Raw genomic sequence first — 24,697 nt, forward strand, 5'->3', positions numbered from 1 at the left:
GCAGGGGCTGTGTGGGTCTAGTGTTGAGGTTATTGCATAGGTTATTACCACCTGTTCTTCTGTGCCGCTGCTGCTGGCAGTGTGACTGCCTTCAGACATGGAGAGCCAGAGAGTGGTGGCTGCTGGCCAAGAGCCTGCTTCTGAAAACTGCACCATTGCCAGCTGCCGCACAGAAGTTAGGATGGTATGATGTGGTTTTGCCACCCTGACGTCTATACTGCTGCCTTGAAGCCTGGGCCCTTGGCCAGCAACTGCCATTCTCTAGCCAACGTGGTCCGAAGGCAGCATGTGGAAGTAAAGGTGACATGTATATATTGTTGCTGGCTGGGGGTGCTGCTTTTAAAGCTGGTTAGTGGGGCCGACAGCCACTGTGGGACCTGGAGCAGGGTGTCAGGGGAGATCAGCTCCTCACCCCACAAGGGACAGAGCCAAGGGCAGAAGGGGTTGTGCTTTGGGCAGTCAGCCCGTAATGCCACTGAGACTGCAGTGCTGGGCAGTGTCCCCTTCTCCCCCATTTTCACTCCCCCCCTCAAATCAGAGTTGCATATGGAACAGCACTGCTGTGGTGTTTCAGAGGGGTCCACGGCTCTGGCTGCTGCTGCTGTTGTCGAAGTTGTACTCAGTGCTGGATGCATTATATAGAAGTGAGGGTGGCAATACCCAGTTCCCTTAAAAATAAGTCGGTGACAGATACCCATATCTCCCTGCTCACAGAAACCCTTTTAGGTCAGGACTCACGGTTTGAGAGAAACGGATCTTCCCCCATGAAATTGATATAGTACAGGTTGCTAGGAGAACAAAAAAAAGACCAGATTTCAGGAGGAGATCATAATTTCAGAATCTTTGATGCATTTTTCGTGGCTGTGAATTTTGGTAGGGACTATTCATTAGTGATCAAAACTTCATTATTATGAAAGTGTTGTAATGTTTGTCCATGCTTTACCTATTCCCTCCAGGTTTTTTAATCTCATTTTTTTCCCCATGTCTTTACATTGTAAATGTACTTTTTCTTGAAGATCTGTAAAACTGCCACTTGGTATGATGGAGCTGTATAAATAATAGTTTGGGACAGGCTTAATTTTCTACATTAGATAGTGTCAGAAATAACAACCTTTATCCTCAGATGTGCTGGATGTAGCCCTTTTCAGCATGCTAAAAGAGCTTATTTTCTACTTTAAAAAAACCATGCTGTATAAACCTGCTGTGTACACTAGAAGAGAAGTACTCAGTTTCACAAATCCATTTTCCTTTTCCTTTCTCATTAATATGTAGTTTTCCTGTTTGGAACAGTTACTTTAACACAGACAATTTCAGTTTTAAGAAGGAAAAATATTAAATACAAAACCATGTTAATTCAACTTAAAAGCAGAAGTCAGGAAAAATTAAAAATGTTTACGTAGTAGGTACATAAATTACTGGAGTTGAGAAGGAGCTAAAAGCTGGACTTCATCTATTTACATTTCCCATTTGTCTTACTGAGGTTTAAATACTTTTCACATGGGACATTTGTAGTAGTGAGAGATTAGTTCAGTATTCATGTTTATTCATTCTTTGGCCACCCATCTATGAATCAGGCTGGCTTTTGGTTGATGAAAATACTTCAGCTGTTATGAGGGCAGTTATCAGCTGTACTGGTTGACTGGTACAGTCAGTGTAATGGTATTTGATGGTAGTTATTTGGCACTGAAACAGGAATCTCTTTAATATTTTTAAATGACGTGTACATGTAAAGTAAATTGATCTTTGAATAATCATAATTGTATTTAGTAGCATGGGTCTACATTAATTATACAAGAGTCAGAGCAGATTACTGTCAATTGTTTGTCATGTTGTGCACCAGAAGACCATCATATACTTAAAATAGTCTGAGGTGTGTGTAGCTGCATGCAATGTGTAAAATAAAAAAGATAGCTTTACTGACTGCTCTTCAGTTACAAATAAATACATGCAAATTGCTCAAAACAACTATTACAGACTTGATTTGTGTCTCTATTTTTTTTAAATGTAGGGTGTGGATTCAGGATTTGTTCCCAGTGTTCAGGATTTTGATAAGAAACTTACAGAGGCTGATGCTTATTTACAGATCTTGATAGACCAATTGAAGGTATGTTGAACTAACGCTTGCGTGCCTACAGAAAATGTTAGTGCTCTTGGGTCTTCTTTGGAACTTGTCTCAGGCTCTCTGACAGCTGTGGTGGGGAATCACCTGTAGTTCAGAAAAACAGTCCAAGGTCACAGAAGGCACTATGACAACCAAAAATTGGAAGAGATCAAATGAATTACTTAAGGAGTATATGATCATATGAAAAGCCTGTCTAATGCTTAAGTGTTTTTCATCTATGGAATTTGTCATTGACAACGTTTTATCTTTTTTTTCCTCTGGGTCTATCTCACAAAGGAGAGAGAGAGAGAGAGAGAGTGTTTGTGTGATTTTTTTTTTTTTGTAGTATTTCTCATTTCCAGTACACATACACAAACTGTTGAATTTGAGAACATAATTCTTTATTGAGATAAATGGAGATCTTGAATGCACATATCACTCAAGTGAAACTGAGGTAGAAAATTATAGTAACAAACTTTAAAAGTATCCTTCATTTGGAAACTACATTCTGTTCTGTTTGATGAGTTAAGGTTGGGGAGTTGTCTTAAATTAAATTCATGAGTTAATTTGTAGTGGAATCCTTAGAATTTATAATCTTGTATTTAACACTTTTTTTCCTCACCATAGAGGAATCCCCCTTTTGCTCTTGCTCCTGCACACAGTGGGTCTTAGGTAGCTGAGGTCATTTTGCTTGCTGTATTCGTGTGAATCTGATATTTGACTTATGAGTAAATTGCTCCATAGGAGCAGTGCAAGTGATTACTTCTCTGCTTATATGTTTTGGGGTTAGGTGGGAGAGATGAGGAATGATGAGCTCATCTCTCACCCCACTATTGGAAACCGAAGATGATGTTTGGGCAGTTTCTGCCTATGGCATTTTCCCCTTCCCAGCAGATAACTGAAGCAGTGTTAATAGAGTTTTAAGTTCTGTTTCCCCTGCTGATATTGCTAAGCAAGCTCTGTGTGTGAGAGCATGAGCACAAGTTCTGTCTTGCAGGAGAAAACTGAGTGTGTACCCCAAAATGGAACTGCATGAGGGAGGCATACAGAATAAAGAGCTGGTCCCAAGGTCTGATCATCTCGGATTCAGCCTTGGCCCTTGCTCTCATGTCAGCAGGTATAAAGGAAAATGTCCCAGGCATCTTGTCTTTGGAGGAAGGGATGTGCCTGATTGTGCTCTTCAGCAGTGATCTGAGGCTGACCTGAAGAAAAGATGGAAATATTGTTGAGGGAAGGCACAGTAGAAGCAAGGGACACAAGATATCAGCATTCAAGGAAAAGGGAAATATGGCACATAGAGGAAAGGATGGAAGAAGTGTTTTGTAGAGGAGATTGCATTTGGCATTTTTTGTTCCATTGCATTAGCTTATTAAATTTCATAGCTCAAAGTAACTTAGAAAACTAAGATTTTTCAGGTCTCCCTCTTGCTCCTCTAGTCTTTTGAAGAAAATTTTTTTCTCTCTGAATTTTTAATGTATGGTAATGGTATCTAACATACAGTCTGAAAGCCAGAAATTGATCAGCGGAGACATAAAAAGCACTCTCCCTCTTAAACCTCTCTCTACAGGGCAAGAACAAATTAGATCATCCTCTGACTGACTTTTATTGCTACTGAATTTAAATAAACAATTTTAACTCTTCTCTCAAGGGAATTACAAATTCAAACTACATGTTTTTAAAATTTGATTTGGACAAATTAAGATTGTGTGCAAATTTAACTGCAGCCCTTGGACTCTTAGTAAGATGCTAGGATGGCTCCCCCTGTCAAAGGTTGGGTGTCTCAGTATAAACTATCTGCCTTTTACATCCTTTTAATTATGAGGAGTGGATTGATACTTAATGATATAAAATCGTGCAAATGTCCCAATTTTTGAAAAGGGAAGTTCAAAAACTAAAGCAGAATTGTCTGCCTGTAAGTGGAATCCTCTTTGTGAGGTGTCATTGGTTCTTGAAATAGAAATCATAGGTTTTTCTCCCTCTTTCACTTAAATCAGATATAGGAGACTTAAGCTACATCTACACTACAGATAAATTTGATTTTATAATTCTGGGTTTTATAAATTCAATTTTTGAGTATCCTCACTTCCACACAAAGTTGAGTTGTTGCTGCCACACTGAATGGCCAAACATTGACTGTTGCACACTGCATTGTGGGAACCTATCCCACAGTTCCCTTGGCCCTTCATTCTGTGCCCTCCCCTGGGGCCCTGCTGCCTGGTTCCTGGGGCCCTGCAGCTTGGGGGCCAGGCACAGCAGGGAGCTGGGGACCAGGTGCAGCAGATCCACTCAGCCTCTGGAGGCTAATGAATTTGATTCAGAGACATGGTGCTTCCACACCAGCCTTCATTCAGACATCTAAATTCGACTTGATGCTACACCCAGCTGCTTTCAACTATATTAGGATATCAGTATTAGTGCTTGCTAAATAGAGCTAATGGTATTTACAGTGAAGACAGTCACGTAGTAGAATCAAGCTAACTGCTTTAAATATGAATTTATCTGGGAGTGTAGACCATAGCCTTAATGCCAGAGGGGACTCTTCTCCTCCTCACCCCCACTGTTTTTGTTTTTTGGTGTGGCGTGTCATCACAGATTAATTTTAAGGTTAGAAGAGAACACTTTGATCACCTAATTTGACCTTCTGTATAACACAGACCATAGAACTCCCCAAAGTAATTTCTAGTGTGCATGTTTTAGGGGTAGAAACTAGTATATTCAGTAATCGGATATCTTTCTTGAACTTCTTATAGAGTCTGCTTACTAAATGTGTCCTGCATTCTGAATGCTTTCAGGGTGTACTTTTGGTGTGTTTGTCTTGGGTAAGAAGGTTATAAAATAACTTGTCTTATGAAGTTAGTTCAGTAATGTTAGCTCTTTTCGGCTTCCTACTGTATTTTCTTCTCACTGTGCTGCTGGTCGTTGGAGCTCTTGCTTTCTCTGCTCAGTTCTTTACCTAGTAGCCTATTGTAGTATAAATAGTTCTGGAAGTGTGACTAGTTTTAGTACTTCATGGTTAGTCTTACTGTTAACAACAACAACAAGTCCTGTGGTACCTTATAGACTAACAGATATTTTGGAGCAAAGGCTTTCATGGGCAAAGACCCACTTCATCAGAGGCATGAGATGTCTCATGCATCTGATAAAGAGGATCTTTGACCACGAAAGCTTACGCTCCAAAATATTTGTTAGTCTAAGGTGCCACAGGTTGGCTTTTTGTTTTTGAAGATACAGACTAACATGGCTACCTCTCTGAGTCTTAGTGTTTTAACTTATAGCTGAGGCAGGGCTCCCTGTCCCCCTTGGCACTGGGGAATGCCTGGCTCCCCAGGCTTTAAGACTTGTTCAAAATGCAGCAAATGTATGCCCCAAACTGACCCCCACTCAGCCTGTTTGATTTTCTTGGCAGAAGGACACTTGCATGATCGCTGTCCAATTTGTAAGGACTTTAAGCCCAGAACTTTGAAAGATAGGGCCCAACACCTTAAAGCCCTCTAACTGGAAACGGCTCTTAAGCCTCAAGAGTCTTCAGCAGGAGTGGAGAGTGGCACCTCCTCGATGAAAAGTACACAGGCGCCATCAACCATGGTGCCACAAATTAAAAGAAAAGCAAATTAAAGACAGTGGATTTCACAAAGTCAGACTTTAGTAAACTCGGAGCTGGTAGGTAAGATCCCATGGAAAACAAGACGATGAGGAAAAAGAGTTGAAGACCATTGACAGTTTTTCAAAGGGACATTACTAAAGGCACAAAAAGTAATCATTCTTCTTCGAGTGGTCCCCGTGGGTGCTCCACAGTAGGTGTCGGGCTCGCACCGGTGCCGCAGAGCGGAAATCTTGTAGTAGTTTCCTCTGGATCACGCATGCGCCAGTGTGCGCCGCTCCTTCGCGCGCCCTCGGTCACGTGCGCGATCCGTTCCCCTCCAGTTCCTTCTCAACCGCCAACGGCTGCAGACGTAATCTGCTCCGGCTCCAACGCCTGAAACAGATAAGACCGTTAATTCTAGTTGTTAGCTTGTTTTTTTACTATTATACGTTAAAAAAAAAAAAATAGTAACTAAGTAAGAGAGAAGAGGAACGGAGGGGAGAAGAGCGGACGAAGAAGGCTGAGTTAAGCCGTCCGCTGCCCTAACGGCCATAAATGTTATTTGTTTGATGAATGCAGTGATTAGCGGCTAAGTACCCTATTAACAGTTAAACACTCACCGGGATGTCTTTCTCGGGGTTTAAGAAGTGTGAGTCATGCTGTGAGGCTATGCCGGCCTCTGATGGGCACAGTAAGTGCATTCATTGCCTGGGGCAGTCCCATGTTACCCAGAAGTGCTCTCACTGTGCTAAGCTTACAGCCCGGGCCAGGAAGGACAGAGAAATGGGGCTCAAAATGATCTTGTTTAATAAGGCCCTTCAGCCCGAGCCACCAGAGAAGCCTCACACAGAAGGTCCCTCAGGGTCGCACAAAAGGAAGGCAGCTTCTTTGATACCCTCTGTGCAAAAGAAGAAGAAACTCTCCCCGGCTCGATCCTTGCCAGCGACTTCAGCGAGCAGGACAAGCAGAACGCAGAGCCCTGAACCGTGGGCTGAGGAAAGTGGCAGCGCAGTTGCGCACGAGGCCGTGGCTGGGCCTCCGACTATTCAACAGTCGGCACCAAGGGCGCTGCATGCGCCAGCGCGGCAAGCGCCGGAATTGTCGGCGCCGCCTCAGGTGGCACCGGCTCTCATGGTGCCGACGGCGCAAGGACACCCAGCATGGGACCAAATGGCGCCGGAGGAAGCTACCCGCGTGGCACTGCATATGACGGTACCGATCATGACACCGACAGCGGGGCCAAGATCCCCAGGACAGGAGGGGGCGGCACCCACCCTGCAGGGGCGGGGAAAAGCTAGGGCTAAAACCTGGCACCACAGTCGGTCTCCAGACATTGCTGCGCTGCCATTATCACCCAGCCCCCTCCCCCCGAGATACACACGCCACGTTGCCGGGCAGCAACTCCAACGGCCTGTTTCCGACCCCCCTCCCCATTCCTCCACACCTTCACCTTGGCTCAGGCCACCTTCACCCTTTTCGGTCATGGATCCCTACGAATACTATCACAAACCGGCTTCACCATTATCAGTGTCGTCACGGAGATCCCGCTCTTCCAGACATCATAGGTACACACTCCGATCGTGGTCCAGGTCTCCATCACTGGGCCCTTGCCCGTGTTGTTATGGCTGTCCTCATCATACTGAACACTGACATCGGAGGTCCAGATCCATGGGCAGATCCCCTCCCACTCCTTGCCAACACCCCCACATACACTCTCGCTCTGGGAGAGGAACGCAGTTGTTCCAGGTGGAAATGGGTCCAGAGTCCTGAGACTTTGCTTCACAGCGCACAAAGGAGCAAACATACCAGCGAACTCAGGAACCAGGGGAGTTGGAGGAGGCTTATCCTAGCGGCGCCTCCTCATCCTCCCCATATGAGGCAGTTGTCCCCGGGGACATCTCCCCTCCGGATGACCTTAAACAATTCCAAGATCTGCTCAAAAGAGTAGCATATACGCAGGACATTCTAATAACAGAGGTGCAGGAGAAACATCATAAACTCCTGAAAAATTTGAGACCCCCGGCTTCATCTAAAATCGCCATCCCACTGGATGAAGCCATTATGGAATCAGCCACTAACATATGGTAGACTCCAGCCTCTATCCCACCTACGAATAAAAGGGCGGATAAGAAATACTTCATCCCAGCCAAAGGCATGGAATTCCTGTTTAGCCACTCACAGCCCAATTCTTTGGTGGTCGAATCATCCCAACAGAGGTCAAAGACGCCTCAGTATAAATCAGGGGGGTCACATAAAGATGCTAAGAAATTAGAACTGTTCGGCAGAAAGGTCTACTCCTCCTCTACCTTATTACTGAGAATGGCAAACTACGTGGCACATTTATCAAACCATAACTTTGACAATTACACTAGACTTACCTCTCTCATGGATTTCCTCCTAGAGGACAAGAAGCCAGTGTTAAAGGCGATTGTCCAGGAGGGCTATGCGGCCTTGCGAACAGGAGTTCAGATTGCCCTGGACGTGGCGGACACAGCGGCACGCTCAACAGCTGCAGCAGTGGTAGTGCGTAGGGAATCCTGGCTCCAGACGTCTGGTATCCCCAGAGATCTACAGGTGAAGATCGTAGATCTTCCCTTCGACAAGCAAAAGTTGTTTGCAGAATCAACCGACTCGGTCCTCCACTCAAGCAAAGATTCGAGGGCCACACTTAAGACCCTGGGTATCTACACTCCTCCATACAAGAAAAAGAAATTCTACCCCCCAACAAAGGTGCTATGCTTACCAGCCACAACGTGCACAATACCAGCGAGGCTATGACCAAGGGCGCCATCAACAGCAGCAACAGTACAGGGCCCCCAGGCGACGTTCTCAACAAAGTCGCACAGCTTCGGGGCAAGCCCAGAGGCAGCAAGTTTGACGGGTATGTCGAGGACTGCACTGTCAACACCATCTCTCAATGCCACTCTCACCTCATGTTCTGTCATCGCCTCAAGCCATTCTACTCCCAGTGGCAAAAGATCACAACAGACAAATGGGTGCTGGAAATTATAGCCACGGGTTACACGATCCCCTTCCAGTCACTACCACCACCGAAACCTCCCACCCGGCCTCTTCTCATGGACCCTTCTCACGAGACGAGGCTGAAGCAGGAGGTAGGTCACCTCATGTTCATAGGGGCGGTGGCAGGAGTGCCGGAACAATTCCAAGGAAAAGGTTTTTACTCACGCTATTTCCTAACAGAGAAGAAAACAGGAGGCTGGCGGCTGATCTTGGACCTACGGGCCCTCAACCGATACTTGCGCAAACAGCGCTTCCGGATGATTACGGTTGCCTCCATACTTACGGCACTGGACGATGGAGACTGGTTGGCAGCCCTCGACTTACAAGACGCTTACTTTCGTATAACAATCCACCCGGCACACAGATGTTTCCTCCGCTTCACGGTCGGTGGGGAGCATTTCCAGTACAGGGTTCTTCCGTTCAGTCTATCCTCGGCACCCAGAGTCTTTACCAAAACCCTGGCAGTGGTATCAGCTTACCTGCACAGGCAGGGCGTGTTTATTTTTCCATATCTTGATGACTGCCTACTGAAAGGGGCCTCAAAGGCAGAGGTCCTACGCATGATACACGTCACCGTGAACACATTCACTTCGCTGGGCCTAGTTATCAACCTCGCAAAGTCAAAGACCGAACCCACGCAAGATATAGAATTCATAGGGGCACGCGTAAACTCTATTACATCAAGAGTATACCTGCCCAACGCCCGCTTCTGCACCATCAAATCGCTGGTACAAGTCATGATGTACAGCCCCGCGGTGCTAATCCTAACATGTCTGCAACTGTTGGGGCACATGGCGGCAGCGACGTTTGTGGTACAGAATGCCAGGTTACACATGTGAAGCCTGCAGTATTGGCTGCCAAGTGTTTACAGACCGGCAGCCCATACCATCCACAGGGTAGTATCGCCCACAACGGAGGTACGAAAGTCACTAGCGTGGTGGGCAGATCCCAAGAACCTGCTAGTGGGAGTACCCTTCCACCAACCACAAATTTCTATTTTTCTTACAACTGACGCCTCCCACATAGGATGGGGAGCGCACATTGGCAGCAAGGTGACGCAAGGGCTATGGTCCCCCCTGGAACAGACACTGCACATAAACATACTGGAGCTCAGAGCAGTGTTCAATGCGTGCACACATTTTCGGAAATGCCTGCACGGCAAAGTAGTCGGGATCAATACCGACAATACCTCCACCATGTTCTACATCAATTGACAAGGAGGGGCACGGTCCCGTGCGCTATGCGCAGAAGCAGTCCGATTGTGGAACTGGTGCATTGCTAACAACATAACGTTGAAAGCCTCGTGCTTGCCCTACGTCCACAATGTGAAGGCAGACCAACTGAGCAGGCGCTTTGCATTCATGCACGAGTGGCAGATCTGCTCCGACGCATATTTCACACCTGGGGGTTTCCCGAAGTCGATTTGTTTGCCACCCAACACAACAAGAAATGCCCTCAGTACTGCTCCAGAGCAGGAATAGGGTGGGGGTTCTTGGGGGACGCCTTCATGATCTCATGGAAGGGCCCTCTACTGTACGCGTTTCCCCCCACAACACTCATCCACAAGGTTCTGCAGAAAGCCAGAAGGGAGAGAGCTTGCATGATACTCATAGTCCCAACGTGGGACCGACAACAATGGTTTCCCCTGCTTCTGCGTGTGTCGGGTCATCCACCACTCCCCCTACCGGTAGCGCCGGACTTACTTACGCAGGCTCAGGGGTCCATAGTGCACCTGCACCCTCAGGGACTCCACCTACAAGCATGGCTAATCCATGGCTCAGCGCCTTAGAGAGTACATGTACGGAGAGAGTAAGACAAGTCTTAGAGTGTAGCCGAAGGACCTCCACCAGGAGGACTTACGAACAGAAATGGACACGATTTACCTTCTGGTGCTCTTCCAAGCAGTTAGCTCCTCTCGACGTCCCTATAACTGTAATTTTGGAATGCCTGTTGGACCTCAAACGAGACGGGCTCTCTCTATCCTCGCTTAAAGGTCCACCTCGCAGCTATATCAGCTTTTCGGCACAAAGAGGAGGGGCCCACCGTATTCACCCATCTTGTCCTCACAAGGTTCTTGAAGGGGCTGGTAAACCTGTACCCCCCTCGGAAACCGCTACCACCGTCATGGAGTTTGGACTTGTTACTCCACACGCTATCGGGACCACCCTTTGAACCATTAGGCATGGTACCCCTCCGACTACTTACCATAAAAACGACCTTCCTTCTTGCGATTACGTCAGCCTGCAGGGTGAGCAAACTCGCAGCAGTGATGGCAATGCTGCCCTGCACAGTATTCTCAAAGGTAGTGGTGATCTTACGATTACACCCAGCCTTCATTCTGAAAGTTTCCTCGGAGTTCCACATTAACGAACCAATAGTACTACCCTCGTTTTACCCGAAGCCTCACAGCTCCAGCAAGGAGGTGCGACTGCATCTCCTAGATGTGAGGAGGGCGTTGGCCTTTTACATAGACAGAACTAAGCCCTTTCGGAAAATGGACAGACTCCTGGTTTCTCTCGCTCCCAGGTCGAAAGGGGAAGGCCTCTTCCCATAGAATTTCAAATCACACTGTGTCCTGCATAAAACTGTGTTACGAGCTCCGAAAGACCCCTCTGCTAGCTCCGTCCAAGGCTCACTCCACCAGAGCGGTGGCGACGTCAACAGCCTTCTTCAAGGGAATCACGTTGAAAGACATTTGCAGAGCGGCGACTTGGTCATCTTACGACACCTTCACCAAGCATTATGCGCTGCATCGGGTGTTCGATGAGGATACCCGGCTGTCGACAGCAGTTCTCTCAAGGGCAAGCTGCACATGAATCGAGTACCCACCTCCTTGCTTGGGGTTACTGCTGGGTAGTCGCCTACTGTGGAGCACCCACGGGGACCACTCGAAGAAGAAAGAGAAGTTACTTGCTTGTAGTAATGATGGTTCTTCGAGATGTGTCCCCGTGGGTGCTCCGCTACCCGCCCATCCTCCCCACTTCAGATCTCTGTCCAGTGTTTTTCAGGAGCATCCGGGGCAGTTGGTCAAGGAACTGGCGGGGAACGGATCGCACACATGACCGAGGGCGCACGAAGGAGCGGCACGCATCAGCGCATGCGTGATCCAGAGGAAACTGCTAGAAGATTTCCGATCTGCGGCGCCGGGGTGAACCCAACACCTACTGTGGAGCACCCACGGGGACACATCTCGAAGAACCATCGTTACTACAAGTGAGTAACTTCTCTTTCCTCTGTATAGGGAAGATAGTAAGTATGGCAAGAGACTAGCCTGGCTTAACCAAGAGACCTAAAAATTAAAAAGAAGTTGTATAGAAATGGACCCTAAGTCCAAGTACAAAGGAGGAATATACACAAATAATGCAGGAATGTAGGGGCAAAATTACAAAGGTGAAAGCACAAAGTGAGCTCAAAGGGAAATAAGAAAACATTCTGCAAGTATATTAGGAGCCAAGGGGAAGACCAAGGACAGTGTGGGCCCAATCCTTAATGAAGAGGGAGAAACAATAACAGAAAACATGAAATGGCCAGGATACACTTAATGATTTCTTTATTTCAGTCTTCACCATGAAGGTTGATGGAGACTGGAGCCTAACATAGTGAATGCAAATGGAAATGGGGTAGGTCAATAAGTTGAAATAGGGAAAGAAAAAGTTAAAAATTACTCTAGGTTGGATGTCTTCAAATCACTAGAGCCTGATGAAATGCACCCTAGAATACTCAAGGAGCTGATAGAGGAGCTATTCAAGACACTGGCTGCTATTGAAAAGTCATGGAAGTCAGAAGAGATTCCAGAAGACTGGAGAAGGGCAAATAATGGTCTATAATAAGGAAAATAAGAACAACCCACAGCCCAGTCATCTCAACTTCAGTGTCTGGAAAGATGATGGAGCAAATAATTAAAAAATCCATATGCAAATGTCTGGAATATACTAGGGGGATAAATAACAGTCGGCATGGATTTCTCAAGAACAAATCTATGTCAAATTAGCCTAATAGCATTCTTTGATAGGGTAACAAGCCTTGTGGATAAAGGGGAAGCAGTGGACATGGTATACCTGGGCCTTTAGTAAGGCATTTGATACAGTATTGCATGATTTTCTCATTAGTACACTAGGGAAATGAAACCTAGATGGCAGTACTAGCAGGTGGTTGCATAACTGGTTATATAACCATTCAGAGAGTAGTTATTAATGGTTCACAGTCATGCTGGAAGGGAGCAACAAGTAGGGTTCCATAGGTGTCAGTGTTGGGGCCAGTTCCGTTCAATACCTTCGTCAATGATTTAGGTAATGATATACGATATCCTTATCAAGTTGCAGATGATACCAACCTGGGAGGGGTTGCAAGTAGTTTGTAGGGTAGGGTCATAATTAAAAATGATCTGGACAAAGTGGAGAAATGGCCTGAAGAAAACAGATGACGATCCCTAAGGGCAAATGCAAAGTACTCCATTCAGGGAGGCCCAGTTGGTTTCGCACGTACAAAATGGGAAGTGACTCCCTAGGCCGGAGTACTTCAGAAGGGAATCTAGGAGGTCATAGTGGATGTCACATTCTAAGCTGAATGTTAGCACTTAACCAGTTAACTATTTCACAGATGAACCATTTTAACATCCCAAGGATTAGTATAGGTAGAGCCCTACGAAATTCACTATCCATGTTTGTCAATTTTGTCGTCTCAGGCTTTTAAAAAATGTCGTGATTTCAGCCATTTAAATCTAAAATGTCATTTAGTTGTAATCTTAGGGTCCTGATCCAAAAAGTAGTCATGAGGTGGTTGCCATGTTGTTGGAACTGTAGGATAAGTGCTGCCTTCAAAGCTGAGTAGCTGGAGAATGGTAGCTGCTGGCCAGGGGACCAGCACTGAAGACAGAGCCACTGTCAGGAGCAGGGCAGGTGTGAGGTTGGCATGGTATGATATTCCTATCTTTCTGCACTGCTGCTTGCAAAGATGGGCCTTTGGTCAGTGACCACCCAGGTCTGAAGGCAACTAGAAGAGTAAAGGTGGCATGAGAACCACTGTTACCCATACACCTGCTCTGGTTCCTTTGGGCAGAGCACTGCCTTCACTGCTGGGCACCCAGCCAGCAGCTGTTGCTTTCTGGCTGCCTAGTTTTCAAGGCAACGCAGATGTAATGGTAGCAACACCATGAATCCCTCCTCCCCAAAATACCCTTGTGATCCCCCCCTTACTGCCATTACTCTGTTTTGGATCAGGGCCCCCAATTTGAGAAAGCTGGTCTCCCTTCTGAAATGTGTATAGTAGGGGTGGGGAAGGGGAGAAAAAAGTTACGATCCACACACAGCCCTCCTGTGGGTGAAGGTTGAGGTTTCCTCTGGGCTTTTGGATTAGTTTTGCCAACTTATCTAGTCTCGTCTGGGCAGACCAGACGCCATTGCCATTCACAATGGTGTCTGGTCCATTTGAATGGAAAGCTGGTAACCCTGTGATTGAGGTGGTGCCAAAAATGAGGGGTTCAGAGTGCAGGAGGTGTCTCCAGTCTGGGGCAGAGGGATGAGGTGTGTGGGTCCATGAGGGCTCCACCTGGGGGTGCAGGCTTTGGAAAGGGGCTTTAGATGAGGAGGATGGAGTATAGGAGGGTTCTTTGGGCTGATTTTTGGGGTGTAGGCTCTGGGAGGGAGTTTGGGTGTGGAAGGGAGCTCAGCACTGGGTTGGTTTGGGGATGGGGCCAAGTAGAGACTTAAGATGCAGGAAGGTTCTAAGAGCTGGGGTGGGGCTTTGGGATACAGGGTCTGGGATAGAGTTTGGGTGCAGGAGGGGGTATTAGAGGTGAGGCAGGGTTGGGCTGCAGGAGTATATGTGGGACACTTACCTCCGTCTGCTCCCAGATTCAGAAGCGGCTGGCAGTTTGTTCCTACACTCCCTAGGGGGAGGAGTTGCCCTTGCCTGCAGGTGCCACTGTTGCAGCTCCCATTGCCTTCTGTTCCTGGCCAGTGGGAGCTGAGGAGGCAATAATAACATGCAGAGCTTCATGGATTGCTGTGAAATGACATTTACAGCTTCAAGGGAGGGGTACTGGTGATCAGCAATGAAGCACAAGGCTTCTAGTCCACAGCACAGAGATTTGCTGCGGGCCAGATGAAATTTAAGTAGGGGGCTGTTTCTAGCTTGTGGGTCAGGGGTGATGAGAGTCAGGCTGATGCCCCTGACAGGAGTGGGGAAACTGACCAGCGCAGAAGTGCTGATCAGTTTCCTGTCTTCTGGGAGCAGCAGGGAGCTGGAAGCCAGGCTCCAGCTCCCTGCTGCTCACAGGAGACAGACGTTTCCTTGCTCCCCCGAGTAACGTGAAATTTGACTTATGTGGGGTTGTGCAGGAAAGCAACCTCCACATAAGTCGTAGGTCTGTTGTATAGGAATCTGTGTACTGAATGTCTTCCCTTTTTTCTTTCCAGTTCTTACTGTTCCTTTCTCCTCTGACTCCATCCTTTTCTATGTGTTCTCTCTTAATATACTATTTTAACCAACTCTTCTGCTTTACGTGGCCCAGTTCCACCACCACATAAGCACAGAATAACCATCCTATCCAGCCTGTGTCTGTATTTGCATGTGTGACTTTAGTGTGCTGAGAAATAGAAACTGAATGCCCAGAACTTCCAAAATGTAAGATATTATAGTCCAGACAGATTAGAAACATTAATTCATTTTATAGGATTATAAACATAGGGTTAACGTTTTTATGATACAATTTAATTAAACTTATTGTTTAATTGAGAGAAATTTAGTATTGCTTTTTAATGAAAATCAGCCATTTAAAAATAGTATTTATCCATCCAGTCTCAGCCCAGAGAATTTCATTGTGGATCTCTTCTTGTATCCACACAGGCTAAAAACCTAGCAAAATCCCCTGCTTCGAGTGGTGCATTCCACAAGGGCGCAAACATCTCTGCCACATTTGTGGCATAGGTTCCTGTCCAGGGTTTTGGTAGAGTAGCAGCATTGGCTTTGGTCAACACTTCTGCAATTCATTATGCCATTGCTCAGTAGGCTAGAGATGATGATGTATGTTCGCAGAGTGGTGCTGCGGTCTGCTTGTCATTGAACTGCTAACTGTCCTCCAAAGTCTGAATGAAAGTTACCTACATTGGAACGGACATGAGCAAGCACGCAAAAAAAAGGTTGCTAAGCTTCTGTAACTGCTGTTCTTCTAGATGTGTTGCTCATGTCCGTTTCCAAACCCTCTCTCCCTAACTCTGTTAGAATTAGCTGGCGAAAAGGAGCTGAGGGGGCAGGACCCTTATATACCAGCACTGTGAGGGCACAACTCCAGGGGCACCAGAACTAGCCTGCGCGATATCACTGAGGAAAACTTTATGGTAACCATGCATGCAAATGTGCGCTCACCAATATTGGAATGAACATGTGGAACTCATCTTGAAGAACCAGGGTTAATAAGTGTTTTATTTGTAGTTTCAGCATGGTTAATGTATGAAAAATAGCACTTATTGTATTTTCATAATTGTTTTCTTTTAGCTCTTTGATGAGAAGCTTCAGAACTGCATAGATGAAGAACAGAGAAAAGCAAGTACACTTTATTTTGCATATATATTTTGTAGGTGTTCCTTAACGTCTTTTCATTTTCATTAATCTTTATATGCAGTAGAACCTTGATTTGCATGGGTTACGTTCCTGGAAAACCAGGCGTAACTCGAAATTTGCACAAGTCCAGGGGGCAGGGCCACCAGCTCAGTACCAGCAGCCCCTGTTGCACCTGGCAGCAGGGGATCCCCCTGTTAAGTGGGAAGAGAGCTGGCAGAACACTTTGCTCAGCCAGTTCTGCCCTGGGGTGCTGCCGCTAGGAAGGCAGGGGATGGGGGATCCCCTTGTTAACCAGGGATGCCTGCGTTAAAAGGCTACTGGCTGGTGGAGCAAAGCTTCTCCAGTTCAGACACAGGCAGCAGCTGCTGCCGCACAGTTGAGGGGGGGAGGAGATCCCCCTGTCAAAGGGTAACAGAGCTGTCATAGCCTGCTCTTCCCCTGAGTGCCAGTGCTTGGGGGTTGGGGGGGAGCCTCTTTTTATCAGGGATCCCTCCCATTAAAAGACTGCTGGATTATCATTTTTAATGCTTTTAAAACAAAGTTTTGCTCTTTAAGAAAGTTCTAGAACCTTTTTTGATGTATGCACAACCAACATAGCATAACTTGAAAACTCCCAATCACTTGTGACATTACTATCATCGATGTATAGTAGGGTCATAACATTCGTGAGGGTTTCATGTTCAGAAGCCTCGTGAATGTTGATTTTCATGAATGGGGGGCACAAAGCCCAGGGGAAGCTGTGGCCAACAGTGCTTTGGACTCTGGAGCCCCAGGGAAGTGATATTCGCAATAACTGAATTAATGAATGTCACACTTGTGTATGTCGCGACCTAGCTGTATTTGAAGACATTTTGTTTTAAAATAACCAAATTTTGGTTCAGTCCTCAGTGTCTTAAAGTCCTAGGTTGATTAAGCGTAGTGGGAAGAACATGCTAACAAGTGCACTGGTATTTTGTTTTTAAGCAGTTCACTAAGGGTAGATCTACACTAAGGGGAAGCCTGGTGATGGGGCATGGGTGGGATTGAGGCTGAGAGGGGTTAAGCTTGGGAATGGGGGAGAGGGTTTGGGGCTGAGAGAGGTAGAGTCTGGGAATCAGGTTCCACAAAATTTAAAAGGGTTCTGTGGCCAAATAAAATTGGGAAACACTGATACAGAGAATCCCACGTGAACACACCAAAGGAGATGAGAAGTGCACTCACTTGCAAGTGGTTGTCTTGTTCCTGGCATGCCAAGATCCCAGTGGTTTAGGCCAGGGTTCGCCCTGATACAGGATTGCGCAGCTGCCATGAATATTTATAAGATGTTTGTTTGTTTGTTTTTACCTCAAGCGTCCATTTCTAGACTCTCATCCTGGTTTTTGTTGGGGTGCACTCTCCTCATAGGCACTCTCCTCATAGAGTATATACCTTACTCTTATTAGTATATACATCAGTTGATTATCATGGCAGTTTTAACGTTGCACATCTTCCGATGTTCCTATCCCAAAATATAGGAACTAGTATTAACTAATATTTTGCAGTTACTTGTCAATAGTCTAATCATACTTGTTTGTCATAGCACTGTATGTTGTGATACTGTGTAACTCCTGGTTATCTACTTAGGCTAAAGCAGAGCTTCTCAAATTGGGTGCTGGGACCCAGCTTGGTTGCAAACATCATAGCTCACGTTCCCTGCCCTCATGTATCAGCCTCCACCCCACACCCCATGCTGCATCCAGCGTTCATAATGATGTTTAATATGTAGAATAGTATTTATTGGAGGGTTGCATTCAGAGGCTTGCTCTGTGAAAGGAGTCGTAAGTGCAAAAGTTTGAGAATCACTGGGTCAGGGCTTTGTGGAAAGCCGGTGACAATGAAACTGAGACTTGAAAGCTGCAGGTGTCTTTTCAATGTGTTGTCTCAGGTTCTTTACAGCACATGGCATTAAAACATTTATTTTAGTGATTAACCAATTGTAGTGGATAAAATAATGCTTGTCATTCATTTTGTTGTAAGACTATAATGTCTCATCTTACTTTATAAATATGAATACTATGATTATGAAGCAATTTAAAAAAAATCTCAATTCATTGCAAAATTTGAACAGTTACTGTTAATTGCCATTGTAATCACACTGCTGAAGAATAATAGAATACCAGTTTAAATATTTGTAAATATAAATATTTTTAAATTTTTTTCAAAAAATTTTAGTATTGTACCATGCCATTCTTATTCTTCTTATTACTACTGCTGCTGCTGCTCCTACTCCCACAAATATGTGCCAGGAAAAAAAAGAAAGCATGAAGGGGCATATGAACATTTTATCATGTCAGGGACATAAATATCTTGCTACACTGACTATAAGATTTCCATGTGAGATGGCTACTCTTGCTTTCAGGTGACATTGTAAATAAGAAGATGGCTCATTATCTCCCATAAATGTAAATGCACTTGCCTTAACAATTGGAAGAACAAGAAGTAGGACTGAGTGGACTTGTAGGTCCTAAAGTTTTATGTTTGAGTATAGTTATGTAAAAAACTTTAAAAATTCTCAATTTGTAAGTTGAACTTTCATGATAGATTACATTAAAATATTTGTATCAGGTGAATTGAAAAGGTTATTTTTATTACAGATAGTGCTATAAAAAGAAATAGTCCAAGTGAACACTACCCTTTTTTGTAATCTTTTTTTAATGGAAATAAATATTTGAAAATATTAAACTGATTAAAACTGATTAATTGTGACTATTTTAATCTAATCTGTTTTGAGTCAGTAATAATGGAACATCTAGGGACTCTATCATTCTTGTTTTCAGGTACATTATTAAAAATATTTATTTTTTTTACAGAAAATTGAAAATCTTAAAGAAACAACCAGTGTAAGTTTTTTATCTCTTGCATCTATTTTATTTAAACTTTACAGCAAAATATCTTATTTTTCATCCTTTGAAACCTTTGCAGTTCTAAAAAAAATACGATAGAAAAGGAATTTGTTTCTTTTAGAGCTGTGCAGGAACCAATTATTTTGTTTCCTGGGGAGTTTGTTTTTAAACCTTGCACTTCCATTTCTAGATGAAACAAAAAATGTTAGTACTCTTCCTGAAAACAAAATTTTTGACAGTTTTTGGTTTTGGGACATTTAGGCTGTGTCTACACTAGAGAGTACTGTCAACAGAAGTGCAGTGTAGACATAACCTACTTTGCAGAGTTGCCATTCTGCTTTCTAGCACCAGAGGGCAGTGCACTCTGGCAGTTCTCTGTAGGCAGAGCAAGTTGTGTGTAGATGCAATCTGTTGAGAGGTTCTGTTGAGATTTCCCTATTGACAGTAACTTCTCTTGACAGATGCTTCTAATGTAGACTTAGCCTCAAACAGTTTTGCAGATTTTGACTTTTACATTTTTATAGTAAAAAGTAAAAACTTGACATAAAGTATCAGTTACAAAAACTGATACATTCCAAAAAGGTTGAATTGAAAAAGTAGTGTTTTCCAGTGTAAGAACATTCCATCAGAACAAGGGCCAATAGCACATCTCTGTATAAGTCTGATGCCGTTGAGAGCCAATGTTCCCTCTACTTTTTTCCATCCATGTGCAGAATATATTTTGCTACATGCACTGAGATGTGTGAATGTGTGCCACCAGTAGAAGCACTTGCTGCTCACTGGGTGCTGTGCTAATCAGCTGGCAGGAATTTGAATTTCTCATTAGTGGCTGCCCAAGCGCTTAGCTTACAGGCAACACTGTGAGAACCCACTTCTTTAGATCTTCTTTCGTGGGCTTTTTCATGTGGTCGTTTTTATGCTTTTCCTCTAACCTTGCTGACACTTGATTCAGAGTCACCATTTGTTAGGATGTCTTCCTTCTTCCCTTTCTGTTGGTGTCATTCCTTATGGATCCATTCTTATCACATCTCCAATTTGCATGTGTACTTCCCCAGGTAAACTCACCTGTTTATAATGATTTCTGATGATGACTCTCTGGTGTACCTGTGTGTTTGTAAGGTCTTCCCATTCTTTCTGTGCCTCTCTTGAGGCTTGTCTACCTATGGATGTTCTGCTGCTGCTTTAAAGGGAATGTGACAAAAACTGATCACATAACTTTTCTCTCTGTGCCCCTCCCTTTTTTCAGTGATTGCTGACAAATGAATATTCTGACCTTCTGTTTTGTCAAGCTGTGGGGTTATCTTTGACTTCCTTCCTTCTTTTCATTTCACATCCAGAGTTCACCAAATCTTTTCTTTTAACATTTCTAAAATCTGTCCCTGGTTTTGAACCATGGGTTTGCCCCTTTCCAGTCACCCTCACTCGCCTGCCTTCAGTACACCCAAGGTTCAGCAGTTAAAATTGAGTTTCTGTCATTGAAAGCAAATTGAGTTTGAAGGGATGTGAAGAAACTCAAAGAAAACGGACGGTGTCTGTTGTAGGAAGCAGTATGTGAAAATGGCAGAAATGTGAAGGAGATAAGATGATGAAAGGTGGGGACACTACAAATGGGTAGTGGATACTGATGGGAGAGACATGCAGTATCAACATTCAAACTTTATCTTTACCTTTTATTTTTAAGGAAAGTGACAAGAACTAATGAATGGACCTGTGTAGGGAATTAACATGATCGCAAAAGGGCTGTGGGTAGCATTGGCGTGACATTGACATAAAGGCTTATTCATAAATTTTCTCTTGAAAGCTTGAAATTGATTTTTCCCTTTTCCTCCTGCTCTAGTGTTATATGTTGCTGGTATGGTTTCTTTAATGTGCCATATTGACACTTTTTTTTGTATGCTCTTTTGTAAACTGAGGAGGAGGAGAACAATAGGTTATGCTTTTATGAACCTTAAGTGGCCCTCAACTCTTTAGCCAAATCTATTTTAGTGAATGTTCATCATAAGTTTTTAATAATTTGTATTTACAACATTTGTGAGAGAAAGATCTTAAATATTTTATTTCTTTCTCCTAGAGTATGGTAGAATCAATAAAACACTGCATAGTGTTACTGCAGATTGCCAAAGTAAGTATACTGCTATCTATTCTAGACTTTAAATTGTAAGGGACATTCACAATTGTGTAAAACTATATTCTCTTTTTACATGTGTTTAAAGTGTAATGCAGTACTCTTTTTTTAAAAAAATTCTCCTTATATTTTACAACGTTCTTCTGAAATTATACATGGTGCTGTGTGATTTTAACTTTTGTTACTGTATTACTCAGTTCTGTATGAAATAAACATACATGCAATTCATCTCAGATCCGGACGTTTCTTTAACCTTTGTCCTTTTGCCAGTGAATCCTTCTTATAAAATTATAAACTGTTTTGTTTTTACACTTTTAGATGTGAACCAATGTTATTTCCTAATAACTTGCAAGTATTCTTAGATATGTGGGTAAAGTTTATTATGTTTCAAGAAGAAAACACCTTAAATTTGGGCACCTTTAAAGTTCCTCAGGTAGATAAAGCAGGAAAAGTCCCCCTCGGCTATTGTCATAAAGTTTGCTTCCTGTTGTTTGAGTTGGTTCTCAAAATGAATTAATAAAAATAATAATGGCAATGTAATCAGCAGATCCAGGAGACATAACCAACAGGATTTTCGTATCTGGTGACCAGCAGGGATGGCAGTGATAGGCAGGTTCAAAGCTACATCAGTGTCTGCCAGTGTTAGCATATTCTCTCTCACTGGTGAAGAACTTGTTGGGTTATCCACTCAGAGTAATCCATTATGAAATCAATAGCTCGAGTGTTATACCTCGGTAACTGTAGTACTGCCAGCATTGCTTTGAATAGGAACTGGGTGCATCCTACTGCAGTCCAAGGCTACTGTCACTGATGTTGCTTTGTACCTGCTTCTGAGTTGCAGATAACCTGGGATACTTTCTTTATCTTCCATACTTGACTTGGGATACAAGGGAACAAGATACTTCTCCCACCCTACTGATGACTTGAAAGGGTATTTTCCAGTTGTTTAGGTACAAATGTGGGTTTTACAAAGCCCAACCCTTTAAAATAACATTCAGCTTTTATATTAAAAGTATTACAGTGAAGAGGGCTTGCATTTTGGCTAAGACAGCGTTATTAATCAGAAAATGAAACAAGCAATAAAAGTAAATGAAACCAACCGCTCTACTTCGTATTTAACACAGATTGGTCAAGACTGAAAACAACATATATGTTGATTGGAAAAACCAGATTACATATTTTAAAAATCCCCTTTATCTGAATTCTGATTCAACCAGGTTCTTACAAGACGTTAATGTTTTATTTGTGCGGATGAGACATTTTAAAAAAAAAATTGATTTCCAACCCGACATTGGGTCCTTTTTGAAGTAGAAAAAATATATTGTATCATAATAAAATACAGGGATTGCACTCTGGCTTTTCTCCACAGTCTGAGGCTACGCTGATAAAGGGGATTTCGCAGGCAGAACCATGTTTACACAGTATTTTTTGTGCCAGCAGCAGCATCTGTCAGTGAGCAAATATGTAAATGAGCAATCATTGGCATTTTTGAGACTGCCCATTTGCACACTGCTGCCAGTGATTTGGGTCAGTGTAACCATAGCCTTAGTTTTACTCTTTTACTTTATATAGGTAATGGTAATGATGACATTGTACAGCTTCACTTTCTTGCTGCTGGCATGTAACCTTAGTCTGCAAATAGTTGAGCATGTATGTAGATATTTGTAGGACCTGGCACACACAGTATACCAACTTGTAATGGGGCTTTTGAATAATTAAAAGAAAATGTCAGTTGTATTTGAGACCAACATTAGTTTTTAAAAAGTGCTCCTTTTGGGATTAATCTTGTAGTCCAGAGTACATCTTGTGGGGGATTGATACCTTTTGGGAATTGGGAGCAGTTAGAACCGTACAGGATCAGATCTCTCTATATTTAGAGCCAATCCAGGATTTATGTGAAATTCAGTTTGCTCAGCTGTTGATTTTTTGTTTAATTTCTATTCTCCAAGTCATTTTTTGTCCTAGAGGAGAGAATGTGAGAATGTTCTTAATTGCTAACCAGACAAAATACAGTCTAATTTTAGAAAGTCTAAGTTAGTGGCGGGAGGTGGGGGGTGGAATTTGTTGCTGCCATGTTTATACAGATTAATACTATTATAAAAATTACACAATGTTACATTTGATAACGTACAGTTCAAATTTGATTTACAGTGATTGTTTCAAACGCCTTATAGAATTTGTTCTATCTAAATCTGGAGCTAGAAAAGCCTATTCCTTGGTGTTCTATTTGTAGTTTAAATTTAGACCAAATCTGGACTTCCCTATTTCCATGCGAAGAAATGTAATCTTGTAATGTTAAGGTTCTCTTAGAGAAAGTGTTGCATTGCATGTGCCTTTCTAGTCTTCAGCTTAAAAACTAAATATTTTGTGCTAAAGTGGATAAAGCATAATTTGAGGTGGTTTGCTATTGCCACATAGCATCAGTATATACACATTTTTGTACCTGGCTTTCAGAGATTCCAGAAGACTGGAAAAGGGCAAATATAGTGCCCATCTATCAAAAGGGAAAAAACAACCCAGGAAACAGACAAGTCAGTTTAACTTCTGTTCTGGGAAAGATAATGGAGCCAGTAATTAAGGAATTCATCTGCAAATATTCGGAAGCAAATAAGATGATTAGGTAACAGCCAGCATGGATTTGTGAAGAACAAAGCATGCCAGACCAATCTGATAGCTTTATTTGACAGGATGATAAGCCTCGTGGATAACGGAGAAGCAGTAGATGTGGTATACCCAGATTTTTAGTAAGGCATTTGATATGGTCTCGCCTGATATTCTTATCAATAAATTAGGCAAATACAGCTGAGATGGTGCTACTATAAGGTGGGTGCAAAACTGGCTGGATAACCTTTCTCAGGGAGTAGTTATTAATGGTTTGCAGTCATGCTGGCAGGGCATAACAAGTGGGATTCCTCAGGGGTCTGTTTTGGGACCAGTTCTGTTCTGTATCTTCAGCTATTTAGATATTGGCATACAGAGTATGCTTAGTATGTTTGCAGATGGTACCAACTTGGCAGGAGTTGCAACAGCTTTGGAGGATAGTGTCAGAATTTGAAATGATCTGGATGAACTGGAGAAAGTCTGAGGTGAGCAGGATGAGGTTTAATAAGGACAAATAAAAAATACTGCACTTAGGAAGGAACAATCAGCTTAATACATACAAAATGGGAAGCGAGTGTCTAGGAAGGAGTACTGTGGAAAGGGATTTGGGGTGATAGACCACAAGCTAAACAGTATATAGAATAGCACGGCTTTCTCTCTGTTACCATGAGTCAACAGTGTGATGCTGTTTGGGGGGAAAAAAAAGCAAACCGGATTCTGGGATGCATTGACAGGAGCATTCCGAGCAAGCTACAGGAAGTCATTCTTCCGCTCTACTCAATGCTTGCTCCTTATGCCTCATTTGGAATATTATGTCCAGTTCTGGGAACCACATTTCAACAAAG

At 43.6% G+C, this 24,697-nt stretch overlaps 1 protein-coding gene across 4 annotated transcripts in view; it reads left to right on the top strand.

The window, feature by feature from the left end:
- OSBPL9 (oxysterol binding protein like 9) overlaps positions 1-24,697 on the top strand; it is a 110,408-nt gene that overhangs the window by 56,165 nt on the left and 29,546 nt on the right. For 3 of the 4 annotated variants that reach the window (XM_075002491.1, XM_075002493.1, XM_075002495.1), the window contains 4 exons: positions 2,009-2,104; positions 16,200-16,247; positions 19,094-19,123; positions 21,198-21,248. In XM_075002491.1, the coding sequence (XP_074858592.1) occupies positions 2,009-2,104; positions 16,200-16,247; positions 19,094-19,123; positions 21,198-21,248 (225 nt within the window). The remainder of the gene's footprint in view (positions 1-2,008; positions 2,105-16,199; positions 16,248-19,093; positions 19,124-21,197; positions 21,249-24,697) is intronic. The other variant, XM_075002494.1, reaches the window with a different exon arrangement.

This window comes from Carettochelys insculpta, chromosome 9, assembly GCF_033958435.1.
Source record: "Carettochelys insculpta isolate YL-2023 chromosome 9, ASM3395843v1, whole genome shotgun sequence".
Classification (NCBI taxonomy): Eukaryota; Metazoa; Chordata; order Testudines; family Carettochelyidae; genus Carettochelys; species Carettochelys insculpta.